This window comes from Scyliorhinus canicula, chromosome 11 (assembly GCF_902713615.1).
Source record: "Scyliorhinus canicula chromosome 11, sScyCan1.1, whole genome shotgun sequence".
Taxonomy (NCBI): Eukaryota; Metazoa; Chordata; class Chondrichthyes; order Carcharhiniformes; family Scyliorhinidae; genus Scyliorhinus; species Scyliorhinus canicula.
In genome coordinates, this window is record NC_052156.1 from 127,797,902 (window position 1) to 127,823,413 (window position 25,512).

General features: G+C 43.0%; 1 protein-coding gene across 5 annotated transcripts in view; it reads right to left on the bottom strand.

The window, feature by feature from the left end:
- The window catches only part of celsr1a (cadherin EGF LAG seven-pass G-type receptor 1a), a 386,197-nt gene that overhangs the window by 56,114 nt on the left and 304,571 nt on the right, over positions 1-25,512 (bottom strand). For all 5 annotated transcript variants that reach the window (XM_038811388.1, XM_038811389.1, XM_038811386.1 and 2 more), the window contains exons 18-25: positions 20,964-21,058; positions 19,245-19,454; positions 14,548-14,731; positions 13,515-13,658; positions 8,882-9,056; positions 7,972-8,139; positions 7,217-7,343; positions 487-687 (exon numbers count right to left, since the gene is read on the bottom strand). In XM_038811388.1, the coding sequence (XP_038667316.1) occupies positions 487-687; positions 7,217-7,343; positions 7,972-8,139; positions 8,882-9,056; positions 13,515-13,658; positions 14,548-14,731; positions 19,245-19,454; positions 20,964-21,058 (1,304 nt within the window). The remainder of the gene's footprint in view (positions 1-486; positions 688-7,216; positions 7,344-7,971; positions 8,140-8,881; positions 9,057-13,514; positions 13,659-14,547; positions 14,732-19,244; positions 19,455-20,963; positions 21,059-25,512) is intronic.

Sequence of the window (25,512 nt, forward strand, 5' to 3'; positions counted from 1 at the left end):
GCTCCATACTATTCACTGTGTTTCAAAGTCTTATGATGACGTCTGGGACTGTCCAATATTGACTGTGATGGTAGTCTGAACAGACAGTGAAGAAATTTGCCATCCTTAATTAAAAAGAGAGAAGAACAAATTCTACTTCTACTCCAGTGTGGCAAGTTTCATCACAGATGTGACAATCATCCACGACTAATTAACCATGGGACACGGAAAAATTGATTTTTCTCATTAGGAAATGGATACAGGTTTCCCCATTCTCATTTCACATCGTGCCCATGCATCTAGTACATAGAATGAAATTTGATCCCATCCACCTGATTGAATTTGAAACTGGTTTCCTGAGAAAATGACTGCGATCTGGAAAAATAATGAGTAAACATGAATCGGATTATGCGTTGCATTTCTGTGAACATTCACAGTTTACCATCCTGATTATACTGCGATTTAATAGTGTTGAGATATTAAATAACTGGTAAGATAAGCACTTACTGGATTGTCTGTCTGGTTGATTCCAATGAGGAAGACGAGCTCGGAGAAGAAGAGAGCTGCCACCAGGTTTTTGTGGATGTTGTGGAGGTTTGAGCGCAGGGTTCTGACCAGCATGAGGAACAGGAAAGTCACAAACAAAGCAAACAAGGAGATTGAGACAGTGGTATATGTGACAATCTTCAGCGGGAGGACCTCGCCATGCTGGAAAAGAATTAATGATAGGAATATCAAAGGTCATACACAAGGAAACGCAAAGTTTTGGACAGTACTTCGCACTGCCTATTACAATCTTAAAGGTCGCCCAATCTTGTGAGGAGCAATTTTCAGGGACTTTCAACTGGGTTACTGGATATAACACCTTGCTAGCCGGAAACATGTCGGAGGAAGCTGGTGAAGTTAACTTCTGCACACAATCTGCAACATACCTTATGTCAGACCGTCAGAATCCAAAATTAATATCAGGCCTTGAGAAATCTATGACCCAGAGAGATTCACCATAAAGTTCAGCAGAGTCCATAAATGTCATACCATAAAGTGAAATTAATAGCTGATGTACCCTTGGCCCAGGATGATTGTTCACAAAGGGATTCTTACAAATTGACCATTAAATAGAATGTGATGGTCAGACTGCGTGTTTAATACAAAACTGTAAAGACCACCAAGAAATATTTTGGACACGTTATGGAAATTGCTGTAATGTTTGAAATTGTTATATGTTCAACGAGATAAATTTACAGACTCTTTTAATGATGCACCAAAAGGTCACTTTTGATGGTTATGTCTGATCTTCGGCTTGTGTTGTTTGTAATCCCCTTCAAGTTAATTTTGTAGTCAGTGGTATTTTTGCTGAAGTACTTGTGTAATGTGGAGCAGAATTTTCATTTATACTGTGAATATATGAATAGTAAAGTGCCTTCTACATAAGAGGACACCGGACAGTGATTCCTCGACAGGAATAATTCAGCTAACAAGGTAGTACTTCAACAATGATGCTGGAAAATAATTAAATCAAGGTAACGGGGAACAGTTGCAGCTTTGCGAGACCCTTAATAAACATTAAACTATCAGGTTTAACCAATAAGTTCTTAAAACATCGACAGTTAAAAATAAAACAGCTGAGTTACTTTCCAACACTGCATTTTCTGCACATTTAGTTTATGGCGACAACTATTTATCAAGAAACATTATTACTGCTGAGCTTTTTATGTTCATCACTTTGATGTGAGGCTTGCCAAGGTTCTTGTCTGGGCATCACTTGGAGAACTCAAACCACTGTGGGGTTACTTGAACCATACCCCTGTGTAAACTAAGTGAATGGGAAGTTAAAGTTACTTAATGGCCCTTAAGCTGCCAGGAACTGACCTGTGCCAATTATAACCGGCTCCCCTGGGCATTAAGCAAGGGCATTCACTTTTTAAAAAAATTTTGAGTGCCCAATTCTTTTTTTTTTCCAATTAAGGGGAATTTTAGCGTGGCCAATCGACCTACTCTGCACATCTTTGGGTTGTGGGGGGTGAGACCCACGCAGGCAAGGAGAGAATGTGCAAAATCTACACGGACAGTGACCCGGGGCCGGGATAATAATAATCTTTATTGTCACAAGTAGGCTTACATTAACACTGCAATGAAGTTACTCTGAAAAGCCCCAAGTCGCCACATTCCAGTGCTTGTTCAGGTACACGGAGTGAGAGTTCAGAATATCCAATTCACCTAACAGCACCTCTTTCGGGATTTGTGGGAGGAAATCGGAGCATCCGGAGGAAACCAACGCTGACACGGCGAGAACGTGCAGACTCCGCACAGACAGTGACCCAAGCCGGGAATTGAACCTGGAACCCTGGAGCTGTGAAGATCCAGGAGATCGAATCCGGAGATTGAACACGGGTCCTCAGTGCCGAAGCAAGGTCAGGCACATAAAGCCGATTGGACCTGGTGTTGTAAGACTTCTTACTGTGCTCACCCTTTTTTGCTAAGAGAACTCTACCTAGGCCCACACCTCCGCCCTATCCCTGTACCCCAGTAAACCCACCTCACCTTTTCGACATGAAGGGGCAATTTAGCATGGCCAGTCCACCTAACCTGCACATCTTTGGACCGTGGGAGGAAATTGGAGCACTCTGGCGAAACCCACGCAGACACGGGGAGAACGTGCAGACTCCACACAGACAGTCACCCGTGGTCAGAATTGAACCCGCATCCCTGACGCTGTGAGGCAGCAGTGCTAACCACCGTGCCGGCCCTTGTTGAACCCCGTTTAAAATGTTCTTTTAAGGTCTTATTGGGTCGTTGGGTCCCAACAGTAATATTTACTCGTGAAGCAACAGCTGGTTTCCTGTCAGGTTAATGCAGCGCAAAAGCAGTAAAAGGTACATGTAAAAAATTCACTATTTTTGCTTCCCCTACATTACAAAAGTGACTTTAAAAAAATTTGTTCATGGGATGTGGACGCCGCTGCTAGGCCCGCATTTATTGCCCATCACTAATTTCCCTTGTTCAGTGGGCATTTACGAGTCTATGGATCTGGAGGTTACATGCAGGTCAGACCAGGTAAGGATGACAGATTTCCTTCCCTAAAGGAGATTAGTGAACCAGATGGGTTTTTACAACAACGAACAGTGATTTCATAGTTAGATGTTTAATTTCAGATTTTCATTGAATTCAGATTTCAACATCTGCTATGGTGGGATTAAAACCCAGGTACTGAGAGCATTATCCTAGATCCTGGGATTGCTAATCCAGTGATATTACCGCTACGTCACTGTAGTAGCGGACAAGTAGATTCAGGGGGGCTGAGTGCAGGCCTGCCCGGCAGACTCAATCCTGCAGCTGTAGAAGTCGGTGGCACATTCTAATACTCTGTTCAGACCTATAGTTATTCTAATACATAGTTTCTTGTTCAAACTTGGGTGGTCGGCAATCACTCAGATATTACGTTGGCGATGAGGATCATTGGAAGCGCCTTTGAATCACTAGGCAAAGGAGGAAACAGACCTTGTGTTCAAATAATTCAAGTCAAGCCAGTCGACAACCAGTGAGTCACCAAAATGCCTCTTTATGGCAAATTAGAGCATATGATTCTAACTCGAAAGATTGGGTTCAATACCTCAGGTGAGGAAGGAGCAGTGCTCTGAAAGCTAATGATTTGAAACAAACCTGTTGGACTTTAACCTGGTGTTGTAAGACTTCTTACTGTACTTTTTCCAGGCAAACAAATTAGCAGGGGGAGGGAAAGGGAACGATCGCACCTCTTACAGCCTGTGGAGCCCAAACTTTAAATTTAATACTAATAAGAATCTTTATTAGTGTCACAAGTAGGCTTACATTAACAATGCAATGAAGTTACTGTGAAAATCCCATAAGGCCACATTCCGGCACCTGTTCGGGTCCACAGAGGGAGAATTCAGAATGTCTAAATGACCTAACAACATGTCTTGTGGGACTTGTGGGAGGAAACCGGAGCACCAAGAGGAAACCCAGGCAGACATAGGAAGAACTTGTAGACTGTGCAGATAGTGACCCAAGCCGGGAATCAAACCTAGGACCCTGGAAATGAGAAGCAACAGTGCTAACCCTGTGCTATCGTGCTTGATTTAAGCAGGAGTTTGACATCTCCTGACACTCCGATACAAAGAGTTTCACAGAGTTACTAGATCTTGTGAAAGGGCATTGCCATCCGAAGCTCTGGATTATTATGTAACAATATAAATTCAATTTGACTACAAGAGCCCCTGGAAAAGTGATAGCAGCCTTTGTGACCAGATTAAGGCAAATAGCAGAGCACTGTGAATATGGACCTGCCCTTAATGACATGTGAAGAGATCATCTAGTGTGTGGGGCGAATAACACTGTGATGCAGAAGAAACAGTTGACAGAGCCAGAGATTGTTTTAAAAATAAATTTAGAGTACCCAATTAATTTTTCCAATCAAGGGGCAATTAGCGTGGCCAATTCACCTTCCCTGCACATCTTTTGGGTTGTGGGAGCGGAACCAACACAAACACGGGAAGAATGTGCAAACTCCACACGGACAGTGACCCACAGCCGGGATCGAACCTGAGACCTCAGCGCCGTGAGGCAGCAGCACTAGCACCGCGCCACTGTGCTGCCCTTGCAGAACCAGATATAAGAAGGTGCTGGAGGTTGACTAGCTATGGAAAGCACAGAAAAAGGCGCTTTAGAGCTTCAAAGCATGCAGGGCAATGAAGCCCACTAGGTCTAGAAAGAAGCTGCTAGTGAATCACTTTGAGAACTAGTGGGGCAGTCCGCTCAGAATGTACCTGTCAGTAATGTGGCAGTTAGCCAAGGAACTGAAGGGGTGAGTCAGCCTGAAGAAGGGTCAAGTACCTTTCTAGCTGGAACTGCTGCACCCTTGTAATAAGAAAGTCAGGTTTTGGATAATCCAACTGACGCAACCTCTACTGCTGAGCCACAACCTGTTGAGTTATGTTGCTCCCAGGGGAAGAGGAAGCCCCCAGATAGAATGAGTTTCCAATGAACTGTGTTAAAAATATTTACTATTGACACGGCATAATTTAACACTTTATAGTATGTTGCAATAAGGGACTTAAGGGGGAGGGATGTAGAATGATAGAAGGGGCGAGGTTTCAGCGGATCATGTGACTCGATTGGCCAGTAGCGCGTCGATACGGGGAGGGGGAGAGGGGGGGGGGGGGGGGGGGGGGGGGGGGGGGGGGGGGGCAGGCTTTCCCGGCAAAATCGATGCTGGAGCTGTAGAAGTTGGTGGTGCATCCTTTATACTTATTGTTATTCAAATAAATAGTTTGTTGTTGTTAAAACCTGGTGGCTGTCAATCACACAGCCATTACAGTTACCAACTCCCCAACAATTCAAAAGTATATATTTGCCTTGCCTCTAAAGCTGGCTTGAGACACCCCAAGTGCTCATGAAAGGTGCTTTATAAAACTGAAGTCCTTTCCTTTTTTCCATGTAGAGCCAGCTGGAGGAATAGGAGCTGCCCATCCAACTTCCACAAGGAAAGGTTAGGTCTCCAACGTCTCCCCTCCCCCCACCCCACAATTGCAGGGTCTCTGCTGATCAGCCAAGCAGCCACTCTTGTCATTTACCCGTCACTGGTGGGCAGCCTTTGGCTATTGCAATTTTCCCCCAATTCTTGATGATATTGCATTTGGGGAGGTCGACTGGCATTATTTACATGAGGCCGACTTGCTGCTGTTGATCCACCAGAAACAGGCCTGATTTTAAAATCAAGGCCCATGTGTTGAAACAAGTCAAAACTTGTTGGTTTAAGTGCTTTTACGTTTCATTGGTGCACAATCTATACAGTACTGTCTTCATTACTATCCCACCCACAAAAAAAAACACATGTACTTATTCCCTGTGCTGGGGACTTCCAGTATTGTCTTACTGTAAAAATAAATCCTTTCCATTTTTAGCTTTTAATGAATTTCTAGCCATTAAACACAAAATTATCTCTCTTAAAATAACTTCATAAGGCTCCATTCCAGAAATAAAGACTCAGATTGTAAGGGCCTCACAAGACCTCAAGACTTTACAGCCAGGGATATTTTAAAGTGTCATCAACGTATCCAGGAAAAATTTTCAATGATCACCTTTTAGTTGCATCAGCCCACTGCTAGTTACAACATTAATATGATTGTGGTATAGTTTAAGCTGCTGGCTTCTGCCTTTTGATTTCCTTTTTGGCTCATAGTATTATTGATTTAAAAACATTTTTTTTTTTTAAAAGAGTACCCAATTCATTTTTTCCAATTAAGGGGCAATTTAGTGTGGCCAATCCACCTACACTGCACATCTTTGGGTTGTGGGGGCGAAACCTACACAAGCACGGGGAGAATGTAAAATCTCCACACGGACAGTGACCCAGAGCCGGGATCGAACCTGGAACCTCGGCGTCGTGAGGCAGCAGTGCTAACCACTACTCCACCGTGCTGCCCTGAAACCATTAGTATAATGGTTACAGCCAACAGGGACAGAGACAACTGATTCATTAATCCATAGGCTTCCTGGGCCTTAGGAAGGAAAACAGCTGTTATGCTGGAGAAAGTACAGGGCAGCATAAGGGCCATATACAGAACAGTCCATAAATGGAGAGCATACAGCCACTATCAAAGCAAGTATTGATGGCATTCCCAAGAACTAGCACAGCTCAGTAACCCAGATGTTGCTATGTTGCCACAACATTCCACCTCCATCCCCACCCACCCCAAATTGTGAACGTGGGAACAATGGATCCCCATTAGTCATCCTTTGTCACTAATGTATTCTATCGCACAAACATTCCTTTCATTTCAAAGGCTATTGGCCAGTAACAGAAAGAAACTAAATAGGACGAACTAAAATCAATTCCACAACATTCCTGAATCTATTAAATAACCCATGTTTTGAGGACAAATTCGGAATTAATACCAGTTACAGACATCTTTACATAACCAAGTCTTCTCATTTTCTACTAAATGCTGGAGCTCTGTTGAGGCTTGAGTGTCAATAATACTGGAATATTAATAGTTCAAAAAGACACAGCAATGCTGCAGGCTATGTTTTTTTAAAAAAACTTCTCAAGTCCTGCAACTGATCTTAACATTGGCAAATGAGACAAAAAGCAGGGCATGTCTCTGCCTGTGTTCAGTAAGTAGAAAATGTGTTTAATAAACTGGAAAATGTGTGCTGTACTGCCTAAAGCACAATGGGAAACATGTTGTGTCTCGTCATGTGATCAGATCTAACTTACCTCCCGCTTGGAGATGTCCATGAGCACGGCAAAACTGGTCATGTGATTGCACTGGCAGTTGATATGCGATTCATTCCGAAGGACAAGTTCACACCCTTTGGAAGACCACCCTCCTGTGCCTCCAATCCTATCAAAGGAAACAGATAAAGGGATTATGAAAGAACCAAGAGCCACCAGCCAAGTTATGTAACTTCCTAATGTTTGTGCTACTTAAATTCTGAGCATGCTTAGCCCATGCATACGTATTCTGAATACGTTTTATGCCTTTTCCATTTTTCTTCCATTAACTCTTGAAATGTGCTCATACTAATTTTGAATGAAATACTGTATAAAACTGTGCTGAGAGTGCACCAAAAGGCCTGCAGATTTTCACAGCCCGAAAGTGTTTTAGGAAATAAGATTGAATGTAAAATGTAAAATAACGTGGAGAATCTCCAATTCTATCAATTTGGGATAGACTTATAGTGATATATATTGCAGACTTATAGTGATATACATTAAAAACGCGTTTTAACAGTTCTCTAATTGCGAGGAATTATATAATGAGCTGTATATAAGATGAAATGATGGATCCAATGGTGTTATAGTGAAGGCTATAAGTTGACTGGACGACTAAATCTGGTACTTAAAATAAATCATCACGATGCACACTGGACCCTATACATCAACAGGCAATTTATATTATTTTTATCTCATCAGTTCAATTTCAGCTTCAAAGGGAAGATACAAGCTGGAAGTCTTATTGTCTCACTTACGCAAGAGTGTGGTTCCAAAATACACAGAGGGGCTTGGTCCTTTCCTCCGTTACAAACAAACGATATTTTAGAGTTACTGGATTCTCCAACTGTTGTGGCAAAGGCTGGTCCTCAGTGTAAACCGTAGCACTTACGATGGGTGTATTTATGACTGGTCGATTGGGTACCCTGAAGGGAAACATTGAAAAATGCATCCATATAAATGAAGTCATCTATAAGAATTCAGGCACGGCAAGACCTATGGCAACACTTAAAATTTCAAAATGTCTCAAAGTAAAAACACAAACAGTTGTAATTGGTCTCCATCTTGCAACACTTCTTTGAAAAAACAAATGCCAAAGTTCTGCTCCCCAGCTCGGAGCTGCTGTGTAATGCAGACAGACGTCTACAACTATCATTTTTCTTCAATTCCGAGAAACTTATTTCTGAATTTGGCTAAGAGTTGGATATGGCGGCAGTTCGTGATTTTGTTCTCAAATGACCCAAGGAATAATTTATCTTCAGTTAGAAAAAAACAGTTCAGACAAATCTACTAGAATCCAAAGCTATCCTGTTTAGAAGCTATGGATTTTGCAGACAGTGAATCTTTCTGTGTGAATGGGTGAAAGTTACACCATTTGTGATTGTAAACTGCTGAAGAGAGTTAAACATTAGACTTCACCGTATCTGGTTTTAAGATTTGGTACAAATTACAAAGTCACCAGGATGAAAGTTGGTCTTTTTGTTTCAGAATTGAGATAGATATTTGGAAACTGGAATTTGGAAATTGGGCATTCTGGCCAATGATTAGCACAAGATTTGGATGTGATGGAAAGACGAGGGTTTAAACTTTATTTTCGAAACTCAAAGCTGGAAAACTCACGAGTGTTTCAGAAATTTGAGTGTGCAATAAACGTGTGCAAAATATTACCTCATACTTCTTCGATCAGGATCATATCTTTCAGGCAAAAGCAATCCTAGCGATCTGTAAATGATCACCACGGCAACTGCGTACTGGTGGGATCCATCTGCATTTCTCTTCTTCCTTTTTGAAAATGTATCTTCTGACTCCCCACCGGGATTGTGTTCATGATGGTTGTTCTGTCCTGGAGGTTTATTAGGGGAAATTGAATTGCAGCAAATATTCAAGACAATTTTTTCACATTTTCAACCAGGATCTCAGTCATTTGTGGAATCCAGGGCATTTTAGTTAAATAAATAGATCCTAATGAATTGTGTCACTTGTCCTGCTATGGAGAGAATCTAGCCATTCCCCCATGACATTCAATGGCATTACCATTGCTGAATTCCCCACAATATCCTGGGGGTTACCATTCATCAGAAACTTAACTTGAGTAGCCATATATTTTCCCTGGCTACAACAGCAGGCCAGGGGCTAGGAGTCCTGCAGCGAGTAACTCACCTCCTGATTCTCCAAAGTCTGTCCACAACCTACAAGGCACAAGTCTGGAGTGTGGTGGAATACTCTCCACCTGCCTGGATGAGTGCAGCTCCAACAACATTCAAGGAGCTTGACATCATCCAGGACAAAGCAGCCCACTTGATTGGCACCCCATCCACAAACATTCACTCTCACCACCACCGATGCACAGTAGCAGCAGTGTGTACCATCTACAAGATGCACTACAGGAACTCACCAAGGCACCTTAAACAGCAACTTCTAAACCGACAACCACTGCCATCTAGAAGTATGAGGTTATGAGAAACATGGGAACGCCACCACCTGGATGTTACCCTCCAAGTCGCTTACCATCCTGACTTGAAAATATATCGTCGTTCCTTCATTGTCGTTCGGTCAAAATCCTGGAACTCCCTCCCTGACAACACTATGGGTGTAACTACATCACATAGACTGCAGCGCTTCTCCCATCACCTTCTCAAGAGCAATTAGTGATTCATAATATATGCTGGTCTAGCCTGAGATGCCCACATCCACTGAATGAATAAAAAAAACTCTAAGACTGTCTGCTATTAGAATTACCAACATTGTGGACCTTCCTCAACTTCTTATTTTTCTCCCAAATTTCTCCCCATCTTTCCAGAGTTTTGACAATTGTGAAGAGTGGTTCCATCAGCAAAGCAACAGTCATGCTTATAAGCACCCTAAATTTAGTAACACATGCTAAGGTATTTCACAAGAGTATTATCAAACAAAATTTTACACTGAGCCACATGAAGCTAGAACAAAGGAATATAAGTTTTTAGGAGCTTCGTAAAGGTGGAAAGAGCTACTGATTTAAAGGAAGGAATTCTGGAGCTTAGGGCATTACTAGCCAAAGGCACAGCTGCCCATAGAGGAGTGATTAGATTTGGGCATGCACAGGAGGCCAGAAGTGGAACAATGCAGGTACCGTGGAGTGTTTTGCGTTTGGTGAGATTACAGAGGGGGAGGGGGATGAAAGCCATGGTGAGATTTGAACACAAGGATGAGAATTTCAAAATTGGGTTGTTGCTGAACTGGAAGCCAATGTGGGTCAGCAAACACAGAGGTGATGGGCGAATCGGGCAAGGTGCGAGCACGGGCAGCAGAGTTTTGAATGACATCAAGTTTATGGAGGCCAGAGGAACATTGGAATAATCATGCCCAGAGGTAACAACGGCATGGAGAGGGTTCCAGCAGCAAAGAACTGAGGTGGGCTGGAATCGGGCAATGCTATGGAGATGGAAGTTGGCAGGCTTAGTGATGGTACAAGTTAGAAGCTCATTTCAATGGCAAATACAACAGTAAAGTTGTAAACAGTGGTTCAGCCTCAGATAGTTGCCAGGAAAAGGGATAGAGTCAGGATCTGGGGAACGGAATCTGTAATGTGGACAATGAAGACAATAGCTTCCCAAATTTTTAGTTGGAGGAAACGTCTACTGATCCAGTATAAGTATCAGACAATCAATCGGTCTTTAAATTAGAGACAATGGGGGGTGGAGAGAGAAGGTGGTGAGATAGAACTCTGTGGCATCAGTGTCCATTTGGAAATTGATGCCGTATTTTTAGAGGATGCCACCGAGGTGCAGCGTGTCGATGAGAAGCAGGAGGGTGCTAAGGTTAGATCCTTAGGGGACACCATAGATAACAGGAGGGTGCCAAGGTTAGATCCTTAGGGGACACCATAGGTAACAGTGTGGGAGCAGAGAGATCATTGTAGCTGATTCTGTGGCTATGACTGCATTGATAAGAATGGAATCAGGAGAGTGCAGTTCCACCTAGCTGGATGATACAGGCAAGACAGTGAAGGAGGATAATGTGGTCAACTATGTCATAGTCTACAGACAGGCCGGTAAAAAGACTCAGATTGCCCGCCCACTGGTTTGCAGCCTGCCCCAACATTTCCACAATTTTATAGTGGGATCGTTGAGGCCTAGGTTAGGTTAGCGCCCCCCCCCCCCCCCCCCCCCCCCCCCCCCCAAACCCTATGAGCTGCCCCACTGACCAGTTTGAGACTCTAGGGACTATTTTCATCCTCAGTTCTGGCCACTGCAGCTTCCGATACTGTTGGGGCTAGAGAGCTGCCAGCCAATAGGACTGGCCAACAGCTTTGGTGAGGCAGGACTTCCTCCCGAGAGAGGGCAGAAGTCCCATCTCCAGATAATTAGCCCTCCTTGGGAGCATAAAATGGCTGCGAGGAAAGCCAGTTTCGGCAGGGATGCATTCCCCGCTGACGCTTCGAGTGGGGAAACCCCGCCATCCTAAATGTTCCTTTTTTAAAAAATAAATTGGGTACCCAATTATTTCTTTCCAATTAAGAGGCAATTTGCGTGGCCAATCCACCTAACCTGGACATCTTTGGGTTGTGTAGGTGAAACCCTCACAAACATGGGGAGAATGTGCAAACACCACACAGACAGTGGCCCAAGGTTGGGATCGAACCCGGTTCCTCAGCGCCGTAGGCAGCAGTGCTAACCACTGCACCACCGTGTCATCCATCCTAAATGTTCCTGACCCCTGAACTCACTGGCTGAAGGAGACAGGGGAGGACAGGCTTTAAGAAGATGGTTTGCAGTTCAGGAAAGAAGCTCGGAATTTCCTTTGCATTCCGAGAGGATAGAGAGCAATTTAGTAGAATGCGATTAGGACTCAAAGGTGCTTTATGTGAGCCAGCCAGATCCGTCATGGAGTGGCTAAACCAGTTATCTTCCATATCCATTCAAGCCTGCAACCAAGTCAGCAGCCAAGCGACTCTCTTCACATGTCAGTCTAGACAGTTGAGTGCTGGCAGGCTCTTTGACCATGAGGATTATCTCAACCAAGCCTGAACAATGCTCCTTCTAAATTTTCTTTGTGCAGTTGGTTTTGTTCAACATGCGGTACTTGTAAATATTTTTGCGTGGCCGTAACATACTCTTTCTTCAAGGACACAGCTTCTAAGCAGCTTGCATGGTACCTGCACAATTGCAGCGTGGCCGCGCAAGCACAGATTAAGAGGATCATTGAGCCTAATCTTGTTGTCACCCTAATATTGGCACATGTTCAACTTCTGTCGGCATTGTTGGTTAGTGACCAGAAGTGAAAAGTTGGTTAGTAGCCACAAGTGAAAAATTAAGCTCATTTTCCTCACCCTGACCCAGAAACGCTGAGGCCAAATGGGCCGGTCCCACAAATCCCATAAGGTCAGTCAAGTAAGCACAGACCAGAGACTAAACGTTCAAATTTGCTGCTCTATGATTTGTTTTTTCCCTTCAAAGTAGGCAAAGGTTTCTCCTTCAGTGTGGGTTTTATTTACCAGGGCACTCAATAAGGATGCGAATGAACTGACTCTTAAATAATTGTGGTAACGCTGCACATCACAAGAATAGCCTCACATGACCAACCTCACCAGTGCAAGAAAGCAGTTATGCATCCAAGAAAGGATTATATAAAAAATCTCTTACATTTTATTTCATTAATGACAAAAGTTCCACATCATTGATATTGCTTGACATTAAACTGCTGGGAAGTTGATCTAATACTTACGCTGAACGCTCACCTTCAAAGGCATCAATTCTTTCCCCATGAACAGTAATTTATGTTATATCACTGCTCAGTTAAACTTCAATGCATGAATTTATGCATACTTTCAAACATTGAAGTTCATTGATTAAGTTCTAGGAGCTAAATAACCCCATGTTACGGGGCATATTCTTTGCATAATATTTCCCACTTTTACATCAACTCCTGTCAAAAGGACAAATCAACGTGGGCATTTTTCTATAGGTGCTGCCAGTATCCTATCAGGATGGCCTCTCATGACGAGGGCCAAGACACTGGATGTTGGCAGGCAATTCAACTATGAAAGGAGTGCAGTTGAATCTGACCCTGCCCTCATCCAATCACTGGTATGTGCCCACATGCAAAGGGGTGCAAATAGTTCCACTGGTTAGTGGTCAGGGGTCCTTGGCTGATCTTTTTCCCCTTCCTTCCACCTTACAAGTGCTTGAATTCTGGGTCCGTTCAAGTAAGGCCAACTCATTGAGTGTGGATGATGGTTTAAATGTGACTCATGGCCAAGCTTAGAATACAGAAACCACTGTTACATTTGAATAAAAACAACACAGAAGCAGGGGTGGTGTACCTTTGTCACCTCCAGCTTTGAGGAGAGCATCTGGAAAGAAGACACTGGATTCAAGGTCTCTGGGAATTTTCTCATGGATTTTCTCGAATTGCGGCATGCTGGCACCTGGAAAGTCCGCCATCTCGAAGAGTTCAACTGCAATGACTTGAGAGAAAGGAAAGACATGCATCAAGCCCAGATTGGTGGCAAAATATTGCTTTAACATTTGTGTGTTGTGCATTTAAACTACAGAGTTCAAGGAATGAAAAATTAGTAAAATAAACTTTTGACACGGAGCAAATTATTTGTTTATTTATTTATTTAATATTTTTCCAATTAAAGAGGCAATTTAGTGTGACCAATTCACCGACCTTGCATAACTTTGGGTTGTGGGACATGGGGGAGAAAGTGCAAACTCTACACGGACAGTAACCCGGAGCCGGGATCAAACCCGAGCCCTCGTCGCCATGAGGCATCAGTGCTAACCACTGCGTCAGTGCCGCCCTTACATGGAGTAAATTAAAGATTGGGACATACACACACATAGCGTGATGGTAGAAGCAAAAACATTTTGAAATTTAAAAAAAATGATTTTAAACATTTATCGTAAAATGCTTACCAATTAACGATTCAAGAGCACTGAACAAACATAACATTATTGTTTTCAAGGCCAGGTCTGCTGTTCGTTACATTTTATTACATCATCATTAAAAACCCGGTTACCCCAGATTGATGAACAGGTGTAACTTTTTATGGGGTTTCTAGCTGTGATCTGGGAGTGGGAAATGCTGAAGCTCTCACTCATATCCAGCTCTGTGGGGTAGAGTGAGGGCTGCAGTGCAGCCTATGCCAAAGCGCGAGTGACAGGCCGCAACTTTAGGATTTCTGTATTAATCCACAGACAACAACATCCGGAGATTGGGTTCAGTTTCAGAGGGGCAACAATGGTGAATACAGACAGCTACACCACCGCCCTGCAAAATCCAGCCCCCCACCCCTCCCAGAAAGGGGTTCCCATTCTCACACAATTACAATAATTGTCTCCAACACTCACTCAGATTTGGAGTGACGATGGTGAAGGGTTTAAGGTAGGTTTTCTTTAGGTTTTGTGCTATGGTGTGTGCGTATTCATCATAGTGTTTCATCAGATGTGCGGTGCCTCCTTCTGTCCGCTGGATCTGTTCCCAGTGCTCTTTGTTCTGAGGATCCAAAATGGCGCTCGCAGCTTTGATTATATTCTGAAACAAAAACCACGGCAAATTCTTAAACTTGTAAAATGCCTTCCAGTCGAGTTGTGCCAGAGGTAAGCATTATAAATTCCTCCTTTCAATTCATCTGTGGACCACCTTTCTGATTGGGATAGATGCCAGGCGAAAGGAGATTTTGGGTGCTGTTTCTAACCTCTATTCCAATTACCAATTAACAAGAATATTACTCTCTGTGGTGCTGTATTATTTACAGGATAATCTATTAAGCTATTTTAAGAATTGTGGCAAAGTCACCAATTAATGTCCTCTCGGGGACTAATGCTTCAATCCATTTAGTTATGCTGTAAATGATACTCCATTTGCGAATACTAAAGTCTCTGAATCATTGCTTTAACTTGCTGGGAACATTGTTTTAAATAGAAAACATAATTTAAACCAGAGTCATAAAAGCACAAGGTGGTCTAATCTTATTCTCTGGCTCTACATAACCAGTTTTAAAACATGCCACAATTGCAGATAAGACACAATTGCTGACATACGTAGGCATATAGGTCTTTGCACTTTGCACAGAACCCAAATTCACATCCTTTCTGGTGGTAGAAACATCAAGTGCTAACTCCAGGATGATTCAAAAGAATATATTTTTTTGTAAAATAACACAATTATAAGACAGAAAACTTAAAATATTAGTAGTTGATTCAACAACAAATAATACTCAGTTCAAAATTATTAATACTTTGCCACAGCATATTGTTAGGAAAACAATGGTAGTTTTAAAGGATTTATATTTGTGTGGTAAACATTAGAAATAAAATATTGTTTTATGTAGGTTTAATTTAATGTTTCTGTGCCTGGCAGGGTAAAACCGACAGTTAGATTCATGCTGGACAAAGGTGTGGCGGCTGGTTTCAATTTCAACTGTGATTCTTCTGTGCTGAGAGAGGGCAATGACATGAGGAATAAATAGGCCAGCAGAAGCATGCAGGTGTTACTTAGCTACTGGAGGTCCTTTTAAGGGGAGAAAAGCTTTTAAATTTTAGCTTTAGCTGGATATATTGCAGTTGGAGGCAGGGCACCAGGGAGTGAACATCTCTCAACTCTGCCAGGAGAAGCTGGACAGGACAAGGGAGTTGAAATTATGCATGTTTTCTAAGGAACAAGTTACAGTTCAGATAACCAGGGAATTGGGGCAGAAAGAATGCCTTAAGCTGACTGAAGTTAAGAGAACAGAAACCAAGGTATTGTTCAGAAGAAATCAGGGAAGAGTAAACAAAGTGTTCTGAGTTAAAGAGACAATTGCAGTACCCAGATTTAAAGTGGGACAGCGGACTTCAGAGTTAAATCAAACATCTGATGTCATTTTACTAGAACCAGAAATTGAGTGTTGAAGCAATTATGAGCATTTTCCTGTGCTATTCCCAACTCCTTTGATATCATTAGCATCCAGAACTTAACTGATTTCTGGTATTTCTGTATACTCAAAAGAGGGATTTGAATCCTTTAGAGAGCATCAACCATCATCTAAGAGTAGGAATCCAACTTTCTCAAGGTGCAACAGAACTCCCATTGCTTTGAGGCATGTGAGAAAATATAATATCCTCCCTTTTCCATAACCTGTGCTCTGCGGTAGACTGGCCATCTGCTCCCAAGTCTCTATAGGGTCTTTAATCAGTCACACAAAGGTGATCTAAACCACCTCCATTGCTTCAATTTCCCAGTGTTCCTGGAGAAAGTCCTCCTCTCTGCAGAATTCCCTCTTTAGGCTCTAATATTGAATTGGAACTTGCCCTGGGGGCCTAAGGCGCAGGCCATACTTAACTACATCAGTATGCTGAGCTCCAGGGATACAGCGAACCAGCATTTCACTCAACACAGGGCAATGTCAGCAATAACAGGAGCACAGCCAGAAAGGTTAGCTCCTGGAAACCTCTCAGGAATGCCAATATATACAGTAACCAGTCATCGACACAAAGGACAAACTAGTCTCACATTCTCCTAATACCACCACATACTGCTAACTACAGCTTAAACTTTACAACACCACATCAGACAGCATCGCACATCATTTTACTTTGAACACAAATTTATAGAAAGCTGGATGTTAGATGAGGTCACATTTCACACTTGATGTATCCCAACCATTAGATCACATTTCCTCTATTGTGCAAAGTTACCAAGTTTAAAAAATAGTGACAGTTTCCAACGTGACCTTTAGCCCAGGGTGCTGTAAGTATCAGTTGCAATAAATTCCAGCTCTGTGAAAGGCTCCAGCTAGGAGCGTCCCTTGGGTAAACAGAGGAAAACGATTTCTCGGTCGGCGCTAATGAGGAAAGAGTCAGGCAGCACTCTAAGACAATTAACTCTGGCATCAAGCGTCATGGTCACTGGCTTACACCAAACGTCCAAATGTCATGAGTTTACATGTTCACATGTTAGTGTTAACGAAGGAACGTTCTGCCATTCCTTCCAATGCCTTTGACCTGAATGTCTCCTACTCAACTACAGAATGTGAAGTTACAGCAAACAGTCAACCTTCAACTAGAGCAACAGAAGAAAACCCTAATTCCATGCTGAACTGTTTGAATCATTTGCTTCCCTGCTCCTGGAGAAAACAACAGTGTGAGTGCATGTACGCGTGTGTATTAGGACTAATTAGGTTTCAGTCTGACATTCCATAACCTTTGGGCTTTAATACACTTAGCTCGTGAAAAGTAGACATCTGGGGCAGAGATTCTCCGGCCTCCCAGCTGCAGGCTTCTCGGTAGTGGGAGGCGGCACGCCGCTTGCTGGCAGCGAGATTTTCTATTCCCGTTTCTGTCAATTGGATTTCCCGTTGAAGTCACCACGCATCCATGGGAAATCAGAGGGTGGGGGTCCGCTACCGGCAGGACCAGAGAATCCCACCGCCAGCGGAGATGGAGAATTCCGACCCTGACCTTTGGAATCCACGACCGTACCTACTGCTTTCAACCAAGATTATTATTCAAAATCACAGCACATGGTTATTGCTATTAATAGGTGTTTAGAGGGGTGACGTTATCCGTCCATATTGAGTATGGATGGGTTGATGTATGGGCGGTTGTAGTTTTTGATCACTTTCCAGATATTGGTGATTGGGTCTGCTCACCCATGAGAAAGGGCTGTCCGCATATCCCAGTGCAGAAACTGTTCAGACGCCCACTTTATGGCCAGGCGTTTCCAGCCCCTTCTGGCGGGGGGAGGGGAATGGCTTTCGGCAGGCTCCAAAGGCCGGAAAATCCCACCCTGTATGTATACCAATGCTGTCACCAACAGAATATTTAACCACAACATAGCTTCCCTTATTATTTATCACATGGAACTGCTATCCTCACTCTAGCCCATTTGTTAAAACAATAAAGGAAGTGGAGCTGCTCCATTCATTGCCTCTTCCATCTTAATGCCATGTAACTGTTATAAACTGCAGTTAGGAGGCAACCTCGGAACTCAGTTAAGGGGGAGACAGTAAGGAGGCAGTATAAAGAAGGCAGTTTCAGGTTTGATATTAAGTTTAACACATTGTATATAAAAATCTGTGACCACTGGCACTACAGAAATCATTACATTATTCCGGCGCCACAAATATCCTTGTACTCAGCCTTTTCAAAATTACCCAAGAGAAAACAGCTTGCAACCTGAAGGTTGCTGGAGGTAAGGGTGGGAAAAGTGTTGGAAAGATTATGTTATGGTACAGAAAGTTTTGAAATGGAAGGTGATGGAAAGTAACTTTAGATAACTTCTCTATTATGTTAATTACAAATTAACAGGCATCACTCCATGCCGAGTCAGAATGTCGTGAATTCCACTTCAGGAGCTGGGCACAAAAATCAAGGCTCGTATTCCAGTGAAATGTAGAAGGAGTGCTGAAATATTAAACCGAGGTTCTTAGTGCCCTCTCAGGTGACATAAAAGTTCCCATGGCTTTATTTTTGAAGAAGAACAGGGGACTTATCGCTAGTGTCCTGCCCAACAGTACGTCCCAATAACAGATTATTTAGTTATCACCACATTGCAGTTTGTGGGAGCTTGTGTGCAAAGTGGCTGCTGTGTTTCCTTCAGTACACCAACAGCTACACTTCAAAAAGTACTTCATTGACTGTGAAGCACTTTGGGATGTCTGGTGGCTGTGAAAGGCACTACATAAATGGAAGTGCTTTTTAAAATTTCTTTAAATGCTTGAACAATGCTTCACAGATGGGATAATCGGGGGCCCGTTTGGTTGAGTTGGCTGGACAGCTGGCTTGTGATGCAGAACAAGGCCCACAGTATGGGTTCAATTCCCGTAACGGCCGAGGTTGTTCATGGAGGCCCAGCCTTCTCAATCTTTTCCCTCGCCTGAAGTGTGGTGATCCTCAGGTTAAATCACCAAGAGTCAGCTCTCCCCCTCAAAGGGGGAAGCAGCTTATAGTTATCTGGGACAATGGCGACTATACTAACTTTAATGTTGCACAGGAAGGAGTCTAAAAAGAGATCAGCATCTTCAATTGGGTGTATAAAATAAACTCGGCAACACCCGATACCATACCTCATTGAAGTCAACATCTTGAGTTGCTGCCAGTTCAAAGTCCTGCTGGTTTCCCTCATACTGAAGAATCCTCTTTATCAGCTCATAAGCAATCTTCACATCATTCCCATAATATGTTGGTGTGTGTTTTGTGGCATTCTGCAACAGGTTGGCAATTTTCTTTGAATTGTTCGTATCCATCTTGGTTTCATTGCGATACAGTTTTTCCATCTGTTTGTAAAACACAAAAAAATTCCGTAAAATTTGGGCAACAAGGCCTGGCTGCCTCGGACAAACAATGAGCTCCATTTTGCATCATGAGCGTTGATGGAAATTTTCACCCTTGCTCCATATTAACAAGGTCAGTATACTGATGCCCCCCAACAACTGTGCCACAAAACAGAGGAACACTCCACAACTGTCTTGCTCTCAAGAAAGCATCATCAAGATGTAGCAGAACATATTTGTCCTCACTTTCACGTTATTTTCGTTGAGTCTTATCACTATAGATTGGACCAGAAGTCTGGCTAGAAGATGGCACGTTGCCTACCCAGGGCAACGATCCAGTGTGAGCGATTCACAGCAAGCTTTTATGGATTCTAGTTGCCCATTCCACAATGATGCTAATGGTCACAGCAACCAGAAAAATCAGTTCCATTAAGTTTTCCAAGCCCGTGATCAGATTTTCCTATTAAATTCCACTTTCCAAGAGTCAGTAAATTTTTTGTATCGAGACTTCTACACTTCAGAGTGGCACAACATGATGCGCCATGTCTGGTTTTAAATACAAATATTTTTTAAAAAAGGATGAGCTGCATTCATATAACACCTTGCACAATCACAGGATGTTCCAGAGCACTTCACAGCCTATGAAGCATTTTTTGCAACTAAATTGCACATAAAAAGGTCCTTCAAACAATACAACCAGTAAATTGGTATTTTGGAGACATTGGTTGAGGAATAAATATCTCGATAGAGGCATCATGAGAATGCTCCTAGTCTTCCTCATATAACACCACTAAATCTCTTATGACTCTTTACGATTGACGGGGCTTCAGTTTAAAGCCTCATCTAAAAGAATGGCACCACTGACAGTGCAGCACTGCCAGGCGAGAACACGCGCTCGACTTCACACATGGGGCTTTCATTCACAACCTTTTTGGGAGGCCTCAGGTCTGAGGGGGTGATGATTCTCCACCTGGTGATCTCTTTGTGTATCCTAGCCAATTCTATAAAAGCTCAGAATGGTTACTTCTTAGTTCTGAGGGACGGAAATCAGTTTCTTTGAGAAATTACACAGATGCAGTGATTGGTTACAGATAGACATGGACTGGGGTCTGGAGATTGGTTTCTGCCACCTCAGCGCGGATGAAATTAAAACATGTTGGGACAAATATTCAAAACGGGAATCTGCGGCAAGGGATAAGACTGCTGATTTGTTGGTTTCTGCAGATCAACTCAAATACAACAGAGTTTTTGGTGTTTATGAGATCACATTTAATTATATTTATTAGCCTTTTATTCACCAACTCTTGGCCCTGAGAAAGGGATAACAGCTGAACAGCTATAAGCAGATTTTTCTTGACAAGCCTGCCTGTTCATTGATCTGAAACTTTAACTCTCTCTCCACAGATGCTGCCTGGCCTGCTGGTCATTTTCAGCATTTTCTATTTCATTTCAGATTTCCAGCATCTGTAGCATTTTGCTTTTGTTTTAATGGCACGTAATAAGGGGACTTACAATAGACTTGAGCTGAATGAAGGTGAGTGTGGTACAGTTGAAAAGATCTGGAGGGAGCCAGCCTTTCTCTTCATTGCAGTGACGGATTGCAGTTCCTGCGTAAAGAAAATTGAAGATCCAATTACCAGAGTGTCATTGCTCATTTCATTAATTAAATTCAGTATGTTCAAACACCTACAGGGTGACAACTAGACAACCTCGTAAATTACAGTCAAAGTAAGCCTTTGTTCAGTAATACAACTTTTAATTCACTGCAATGCCGCTGGCACAGAGAATGATTATGTTAGACTGAAGTTGAGAGAGAGCGTGAGTTTGCAAGAAAGAAGGATAAGGAGAGGATGAGGGTTGGAGGAGGGCATTTAACAATCCTGCGCACAACAATGATTTTGCATACGAAAGAGATGTGTATGAATTAACTTCAATAGCTGCCAGTAGTGCACATGGTCTCAGAATACAAATAAAGCTTCTAAAGGTGCCCTTAAGGTGCTACTGAGAGCCAACACCCATTGTTTAAACAGAAGACTTCACTGTGACAGGGAGCGGCAGACGTTCTTTAATGTTCTGGAAGTCTGACAAACTCGCACTCAACTGCAGCGCACGCAGCTAATTAGCCCTTCACCCTTCATCAAAGAATGTCCAACTTTGGTGAGGCTGTGCTTCCATGAAGTTGTAAACGAATACATTTTGAGAACTATTTTGACTCTTAAAACAGACTTCATATTGCACTGGTGCTCCTGACTTAGACCATAAAACGATAAGAAATAGGACTAAGAGTAGGCCATTTGGCCCCTCAAGCCTATTTTGCCATTCATTAGGATCATGGCTGATCAGACGACATTCCTCACATCTATCTTTCTGCCCTTTACCCATAACCTTTGAATCTACCTCAGCCTTAAATGTACACAAGGGCTCTGTCCACACAGCTCTCTGTGGCAAAGAGCTCCAAAGATTCACCACCCTCAGAGAATAAATTCCTCCTCATCTCAGTCTTAAATTGGGCAGCACGGTGGCTCAGTGGATAGCACTGCTAACTCACGGCACCAAGGTCCCAGGTTCGATCCCGACTCTGGGTCACTGTCCGTGTGGAGTTTGTACATTCTGCCCGTGTTTGCGTGGGTTTCACCCCCACAACCCAAAGATATGCAAGGTAGGCGGATTGGCCACACTAAAAATTGCCCCCTAATTGGAAAAAAATTAATTGGGCACTCTAAATTTATTTTTAATAAATCTCAGTCTTAAATTTGCACCCCTTTATTCTGCGACTATACCCTCTGGTCCTAGACTCTCCCATGAGGGGAAACATCCTCTCAACATTTAGCCTGTCACGCCCCTTAAGAAACCTATACGTTTAGACAAGGCGGCGCAGTCGTTAGCACAGTTGCCTCATGGCGGCGAGAACCCGGGTTTGATCCCGGCCCCGGGTCACTGTCCGTGTGGAGTTTGCACATTCTCCCAGCGCCTGCGTGGGTCTCACCCCCGCAACCCATGAGATGTGCAGGATAGGTGGATTAGCCACTTTAAATTGCCCCTTAATTGGAAATATTTAATCCTATATGTTTCAATGAGATCAACTCTCATTCTTCCAAATTCCAATGAGTAGAGTAGAGTCCCAACCTTTTGCTCATAAGACAATCCCTCTATACCTGGAGATCATCCTAGTGAATCTTCTCTGAACCTCCTCCAATGAAATAATATCTTTCCTTAAATAGGGGGATCAAAGTTGGTTACAGTATTCCAGATGTGGTCTCATCAGTACCTTGTGCAGTTCCAGCAAGACATTACCTATCCTTATACTCCAATTGCCTTGAAATAAGGGCCAACATTCCATTAGCCTTCCTAATTACCTGCTAAACTTGTGTGCTAGCTTTCTGTGATTCGTGCACAAGTACCACCAAGTCCCTTTGTGTTGCAGCTTTATATACAGGTTGACAGTGACCGCGAGCCAACTATAAAGCTACTGGGAATCTTTAAATTCAGCAGCCCCGGAGAAACCAGCAAACAGCTGTTCCTGGTAGCGGCTCTGTGAATTGGGACAGTTAGAATGATCAGACTACACAGCGCAGGAGGACGATTCATTTCTGTGGCAGCTTTCTGAAGAAGCCATCCACTTTCAGCCTATCCTGGCTCTCTCATTGCTGACAGGGCTTAGGTTTTAATGGCTGTTTTTTAAAAAAACATTTATCATCTAACATGCAACTTCTAACTTCCTGTGTAGAAATCAAAACAGCGAGACAATTCAATAAAAAAAGTCAGATATTTTCTGAATTAATACAATATCAGCCATTTATTCAAGGCTATTCAAGCCTTAATACAGTACAATATCAGGGGGAGTAAGCATAGTCAAATTAAATTGTGACATCAGGGAGGAGATTACAAAAGATGTTATTTTCTCATGGCTACTGGGTCACGAAAGCAGACACTTTAATGACTTACATAAGACTCCCTTTGTCTGGATTCTTCTAATTTTTCCAAATGCTCATTTATTGCATGACAATACTGCTATTTAAAGTAGATCTGTTGAGGTTCTTTGCTGCAATTTTTTCATTAAATTGCAGAATTCATGAACAGCCTCGTCGGGGTTTGGGAAATTTGAAAAAGAGTAGCTCTGAAGAAGAGTCACACAGACTCCAAACATCAACTCCGTTTCTCTCTCTCCACAGATGCTGCCAGACCTGCAGGATTTTTCCAGCATTTTCTCGTTTTATTTCAGATTTCCAGCATCCACAGTATGTTGCATTTATTTTGAAAAGTAGGGATCTACTAACCCAGGTCATCTCTTTATTGGCACTCTGTTTTTGTTTAATTCCAGCTGCCAGATCGAGAAACATTGGAAGTTGATCATGACGCTAAACTATTATTCAGACCTCTCCATCTCTCGGGTCTACGATGGTAGGTCACAGGCCAACTGGAATCTGGAGCTTTTAACTGATGGTGACATATACAAGTTGTGGGAGGGTGCCTGGCACACAAACATCTAGAGTGACTGAGGTGCCACTCGTTTCTGCTGTTACTGGATAATCTTCAAACTATTTCAGCTTGGATCACTAAATTTGCTGTATCCTCAATTAATTAAGTTCCACATCACTATTCTAGCATCACTGCCTGCGGGGACACAAATAGTGCAAGGGAACATGCAGTCCGACACAAATCAATCAATCAATCCATGAAAAATTCAAATGCTAAGAAAGTAGGGCCAGAGGACATGCCGGGGAAAGCATATTGTGAGAGTGAATATTCTCCTACGGCAACCAAGTAAAAAGAACTAGGAGCAGGAGTAGGCCATCTGCCCCTCCAGCCTGCTCCGCCACTCAATTAAGATCATGGCTGATCTTTTTGTGGACTCAGTTCCACTTACCCGCCTGCTCACCGTAACCCTTTATTCCTTTACTGTTGGAAAATCCAGCTACCTTTGCCTTAAAAACATTTAATGAGGTAGCGTCAACTGCTTCACTGGCAGGGAATTCCACAGATTCACGACCCTTTGGGTGAAGAAGTTCCTCCGCAATTCAGTCCAAAACCTGCTCCAATTTATTTTGAGGCTATGCCCCCTAGTTCTAGTTTCACCCGCAAATGGAAACAATCTCCCTGCTTCTATCTTATCTATTCCCTTCACAATTTCAAATGTTTCTACAAGATTCCCCCCTCATTCTTCTAAATTCCAATGAGTATAGTCCCAGTCTACTTAGCCTCTCCTCATAAGCCAATCCTCTCATCTCCGAATCAACCTAGTGAATCGCCTCTGCACCCCCTCCAGTTCCAGTCCATCCTTTCTCAAGGAGACCAAAACTGTACACAGTATTCCAGGTGTGGCCTCATCAGCACCCTATATAGTTGCAGCATAACCTCACTGCTTTTAAACTCCATCCCTCCAGCAATGAAGGACAAAATTCCATTTGCCTACTTAATTACTTTCTGCACCTGCAAACCAATGTTTTGCGATTCATGCACAAGGACCCCCAGGCCCCTCTGCACGGCAGCATGCTGCAATTTTTTATCATTTAAATAATAGTCCATCTTGCTGTTATTCCTACCATTTGCCAGACCCTTGCCCGCCCACTTAAACTATCCATATCCATCTGCAGACTTTCAGTGTTCTCTGCACACTTGGCTCTACCACTCACCTTCATGTCATCTGCGAACTTTGACACATTACACTTGGTCCCCAACTCCAGATCAATTGTAAATAATTACGGACCCAACACTGATCCCTGAGGCACACCACTAGCCACTGATCGCCAACCCGAAAAACACCCATTTATCTCCACTCTTTAAACAGTGGTGTCACATTTGCTGTTTTCCACTCTGTCAGAACTGCCCAGAATCCAGCGAATATTGGTAAATTACCACAAGCGCATTTGCTATTACTCCCACCATCTCTTTTAGTACCCTGGGATGCATTCCATCAGGGCCAAGAGACTTGTCTACCTTTAGGCCCATTAGCTTTCCCAACGTTACCTCCTTAGTGATAATGATCGTTTCTAGGTTCTCACCTGCCATAGACTCCTTGCCAACAATTATTGACGTGTTATTTGTGTCTTTCACTGTGAAG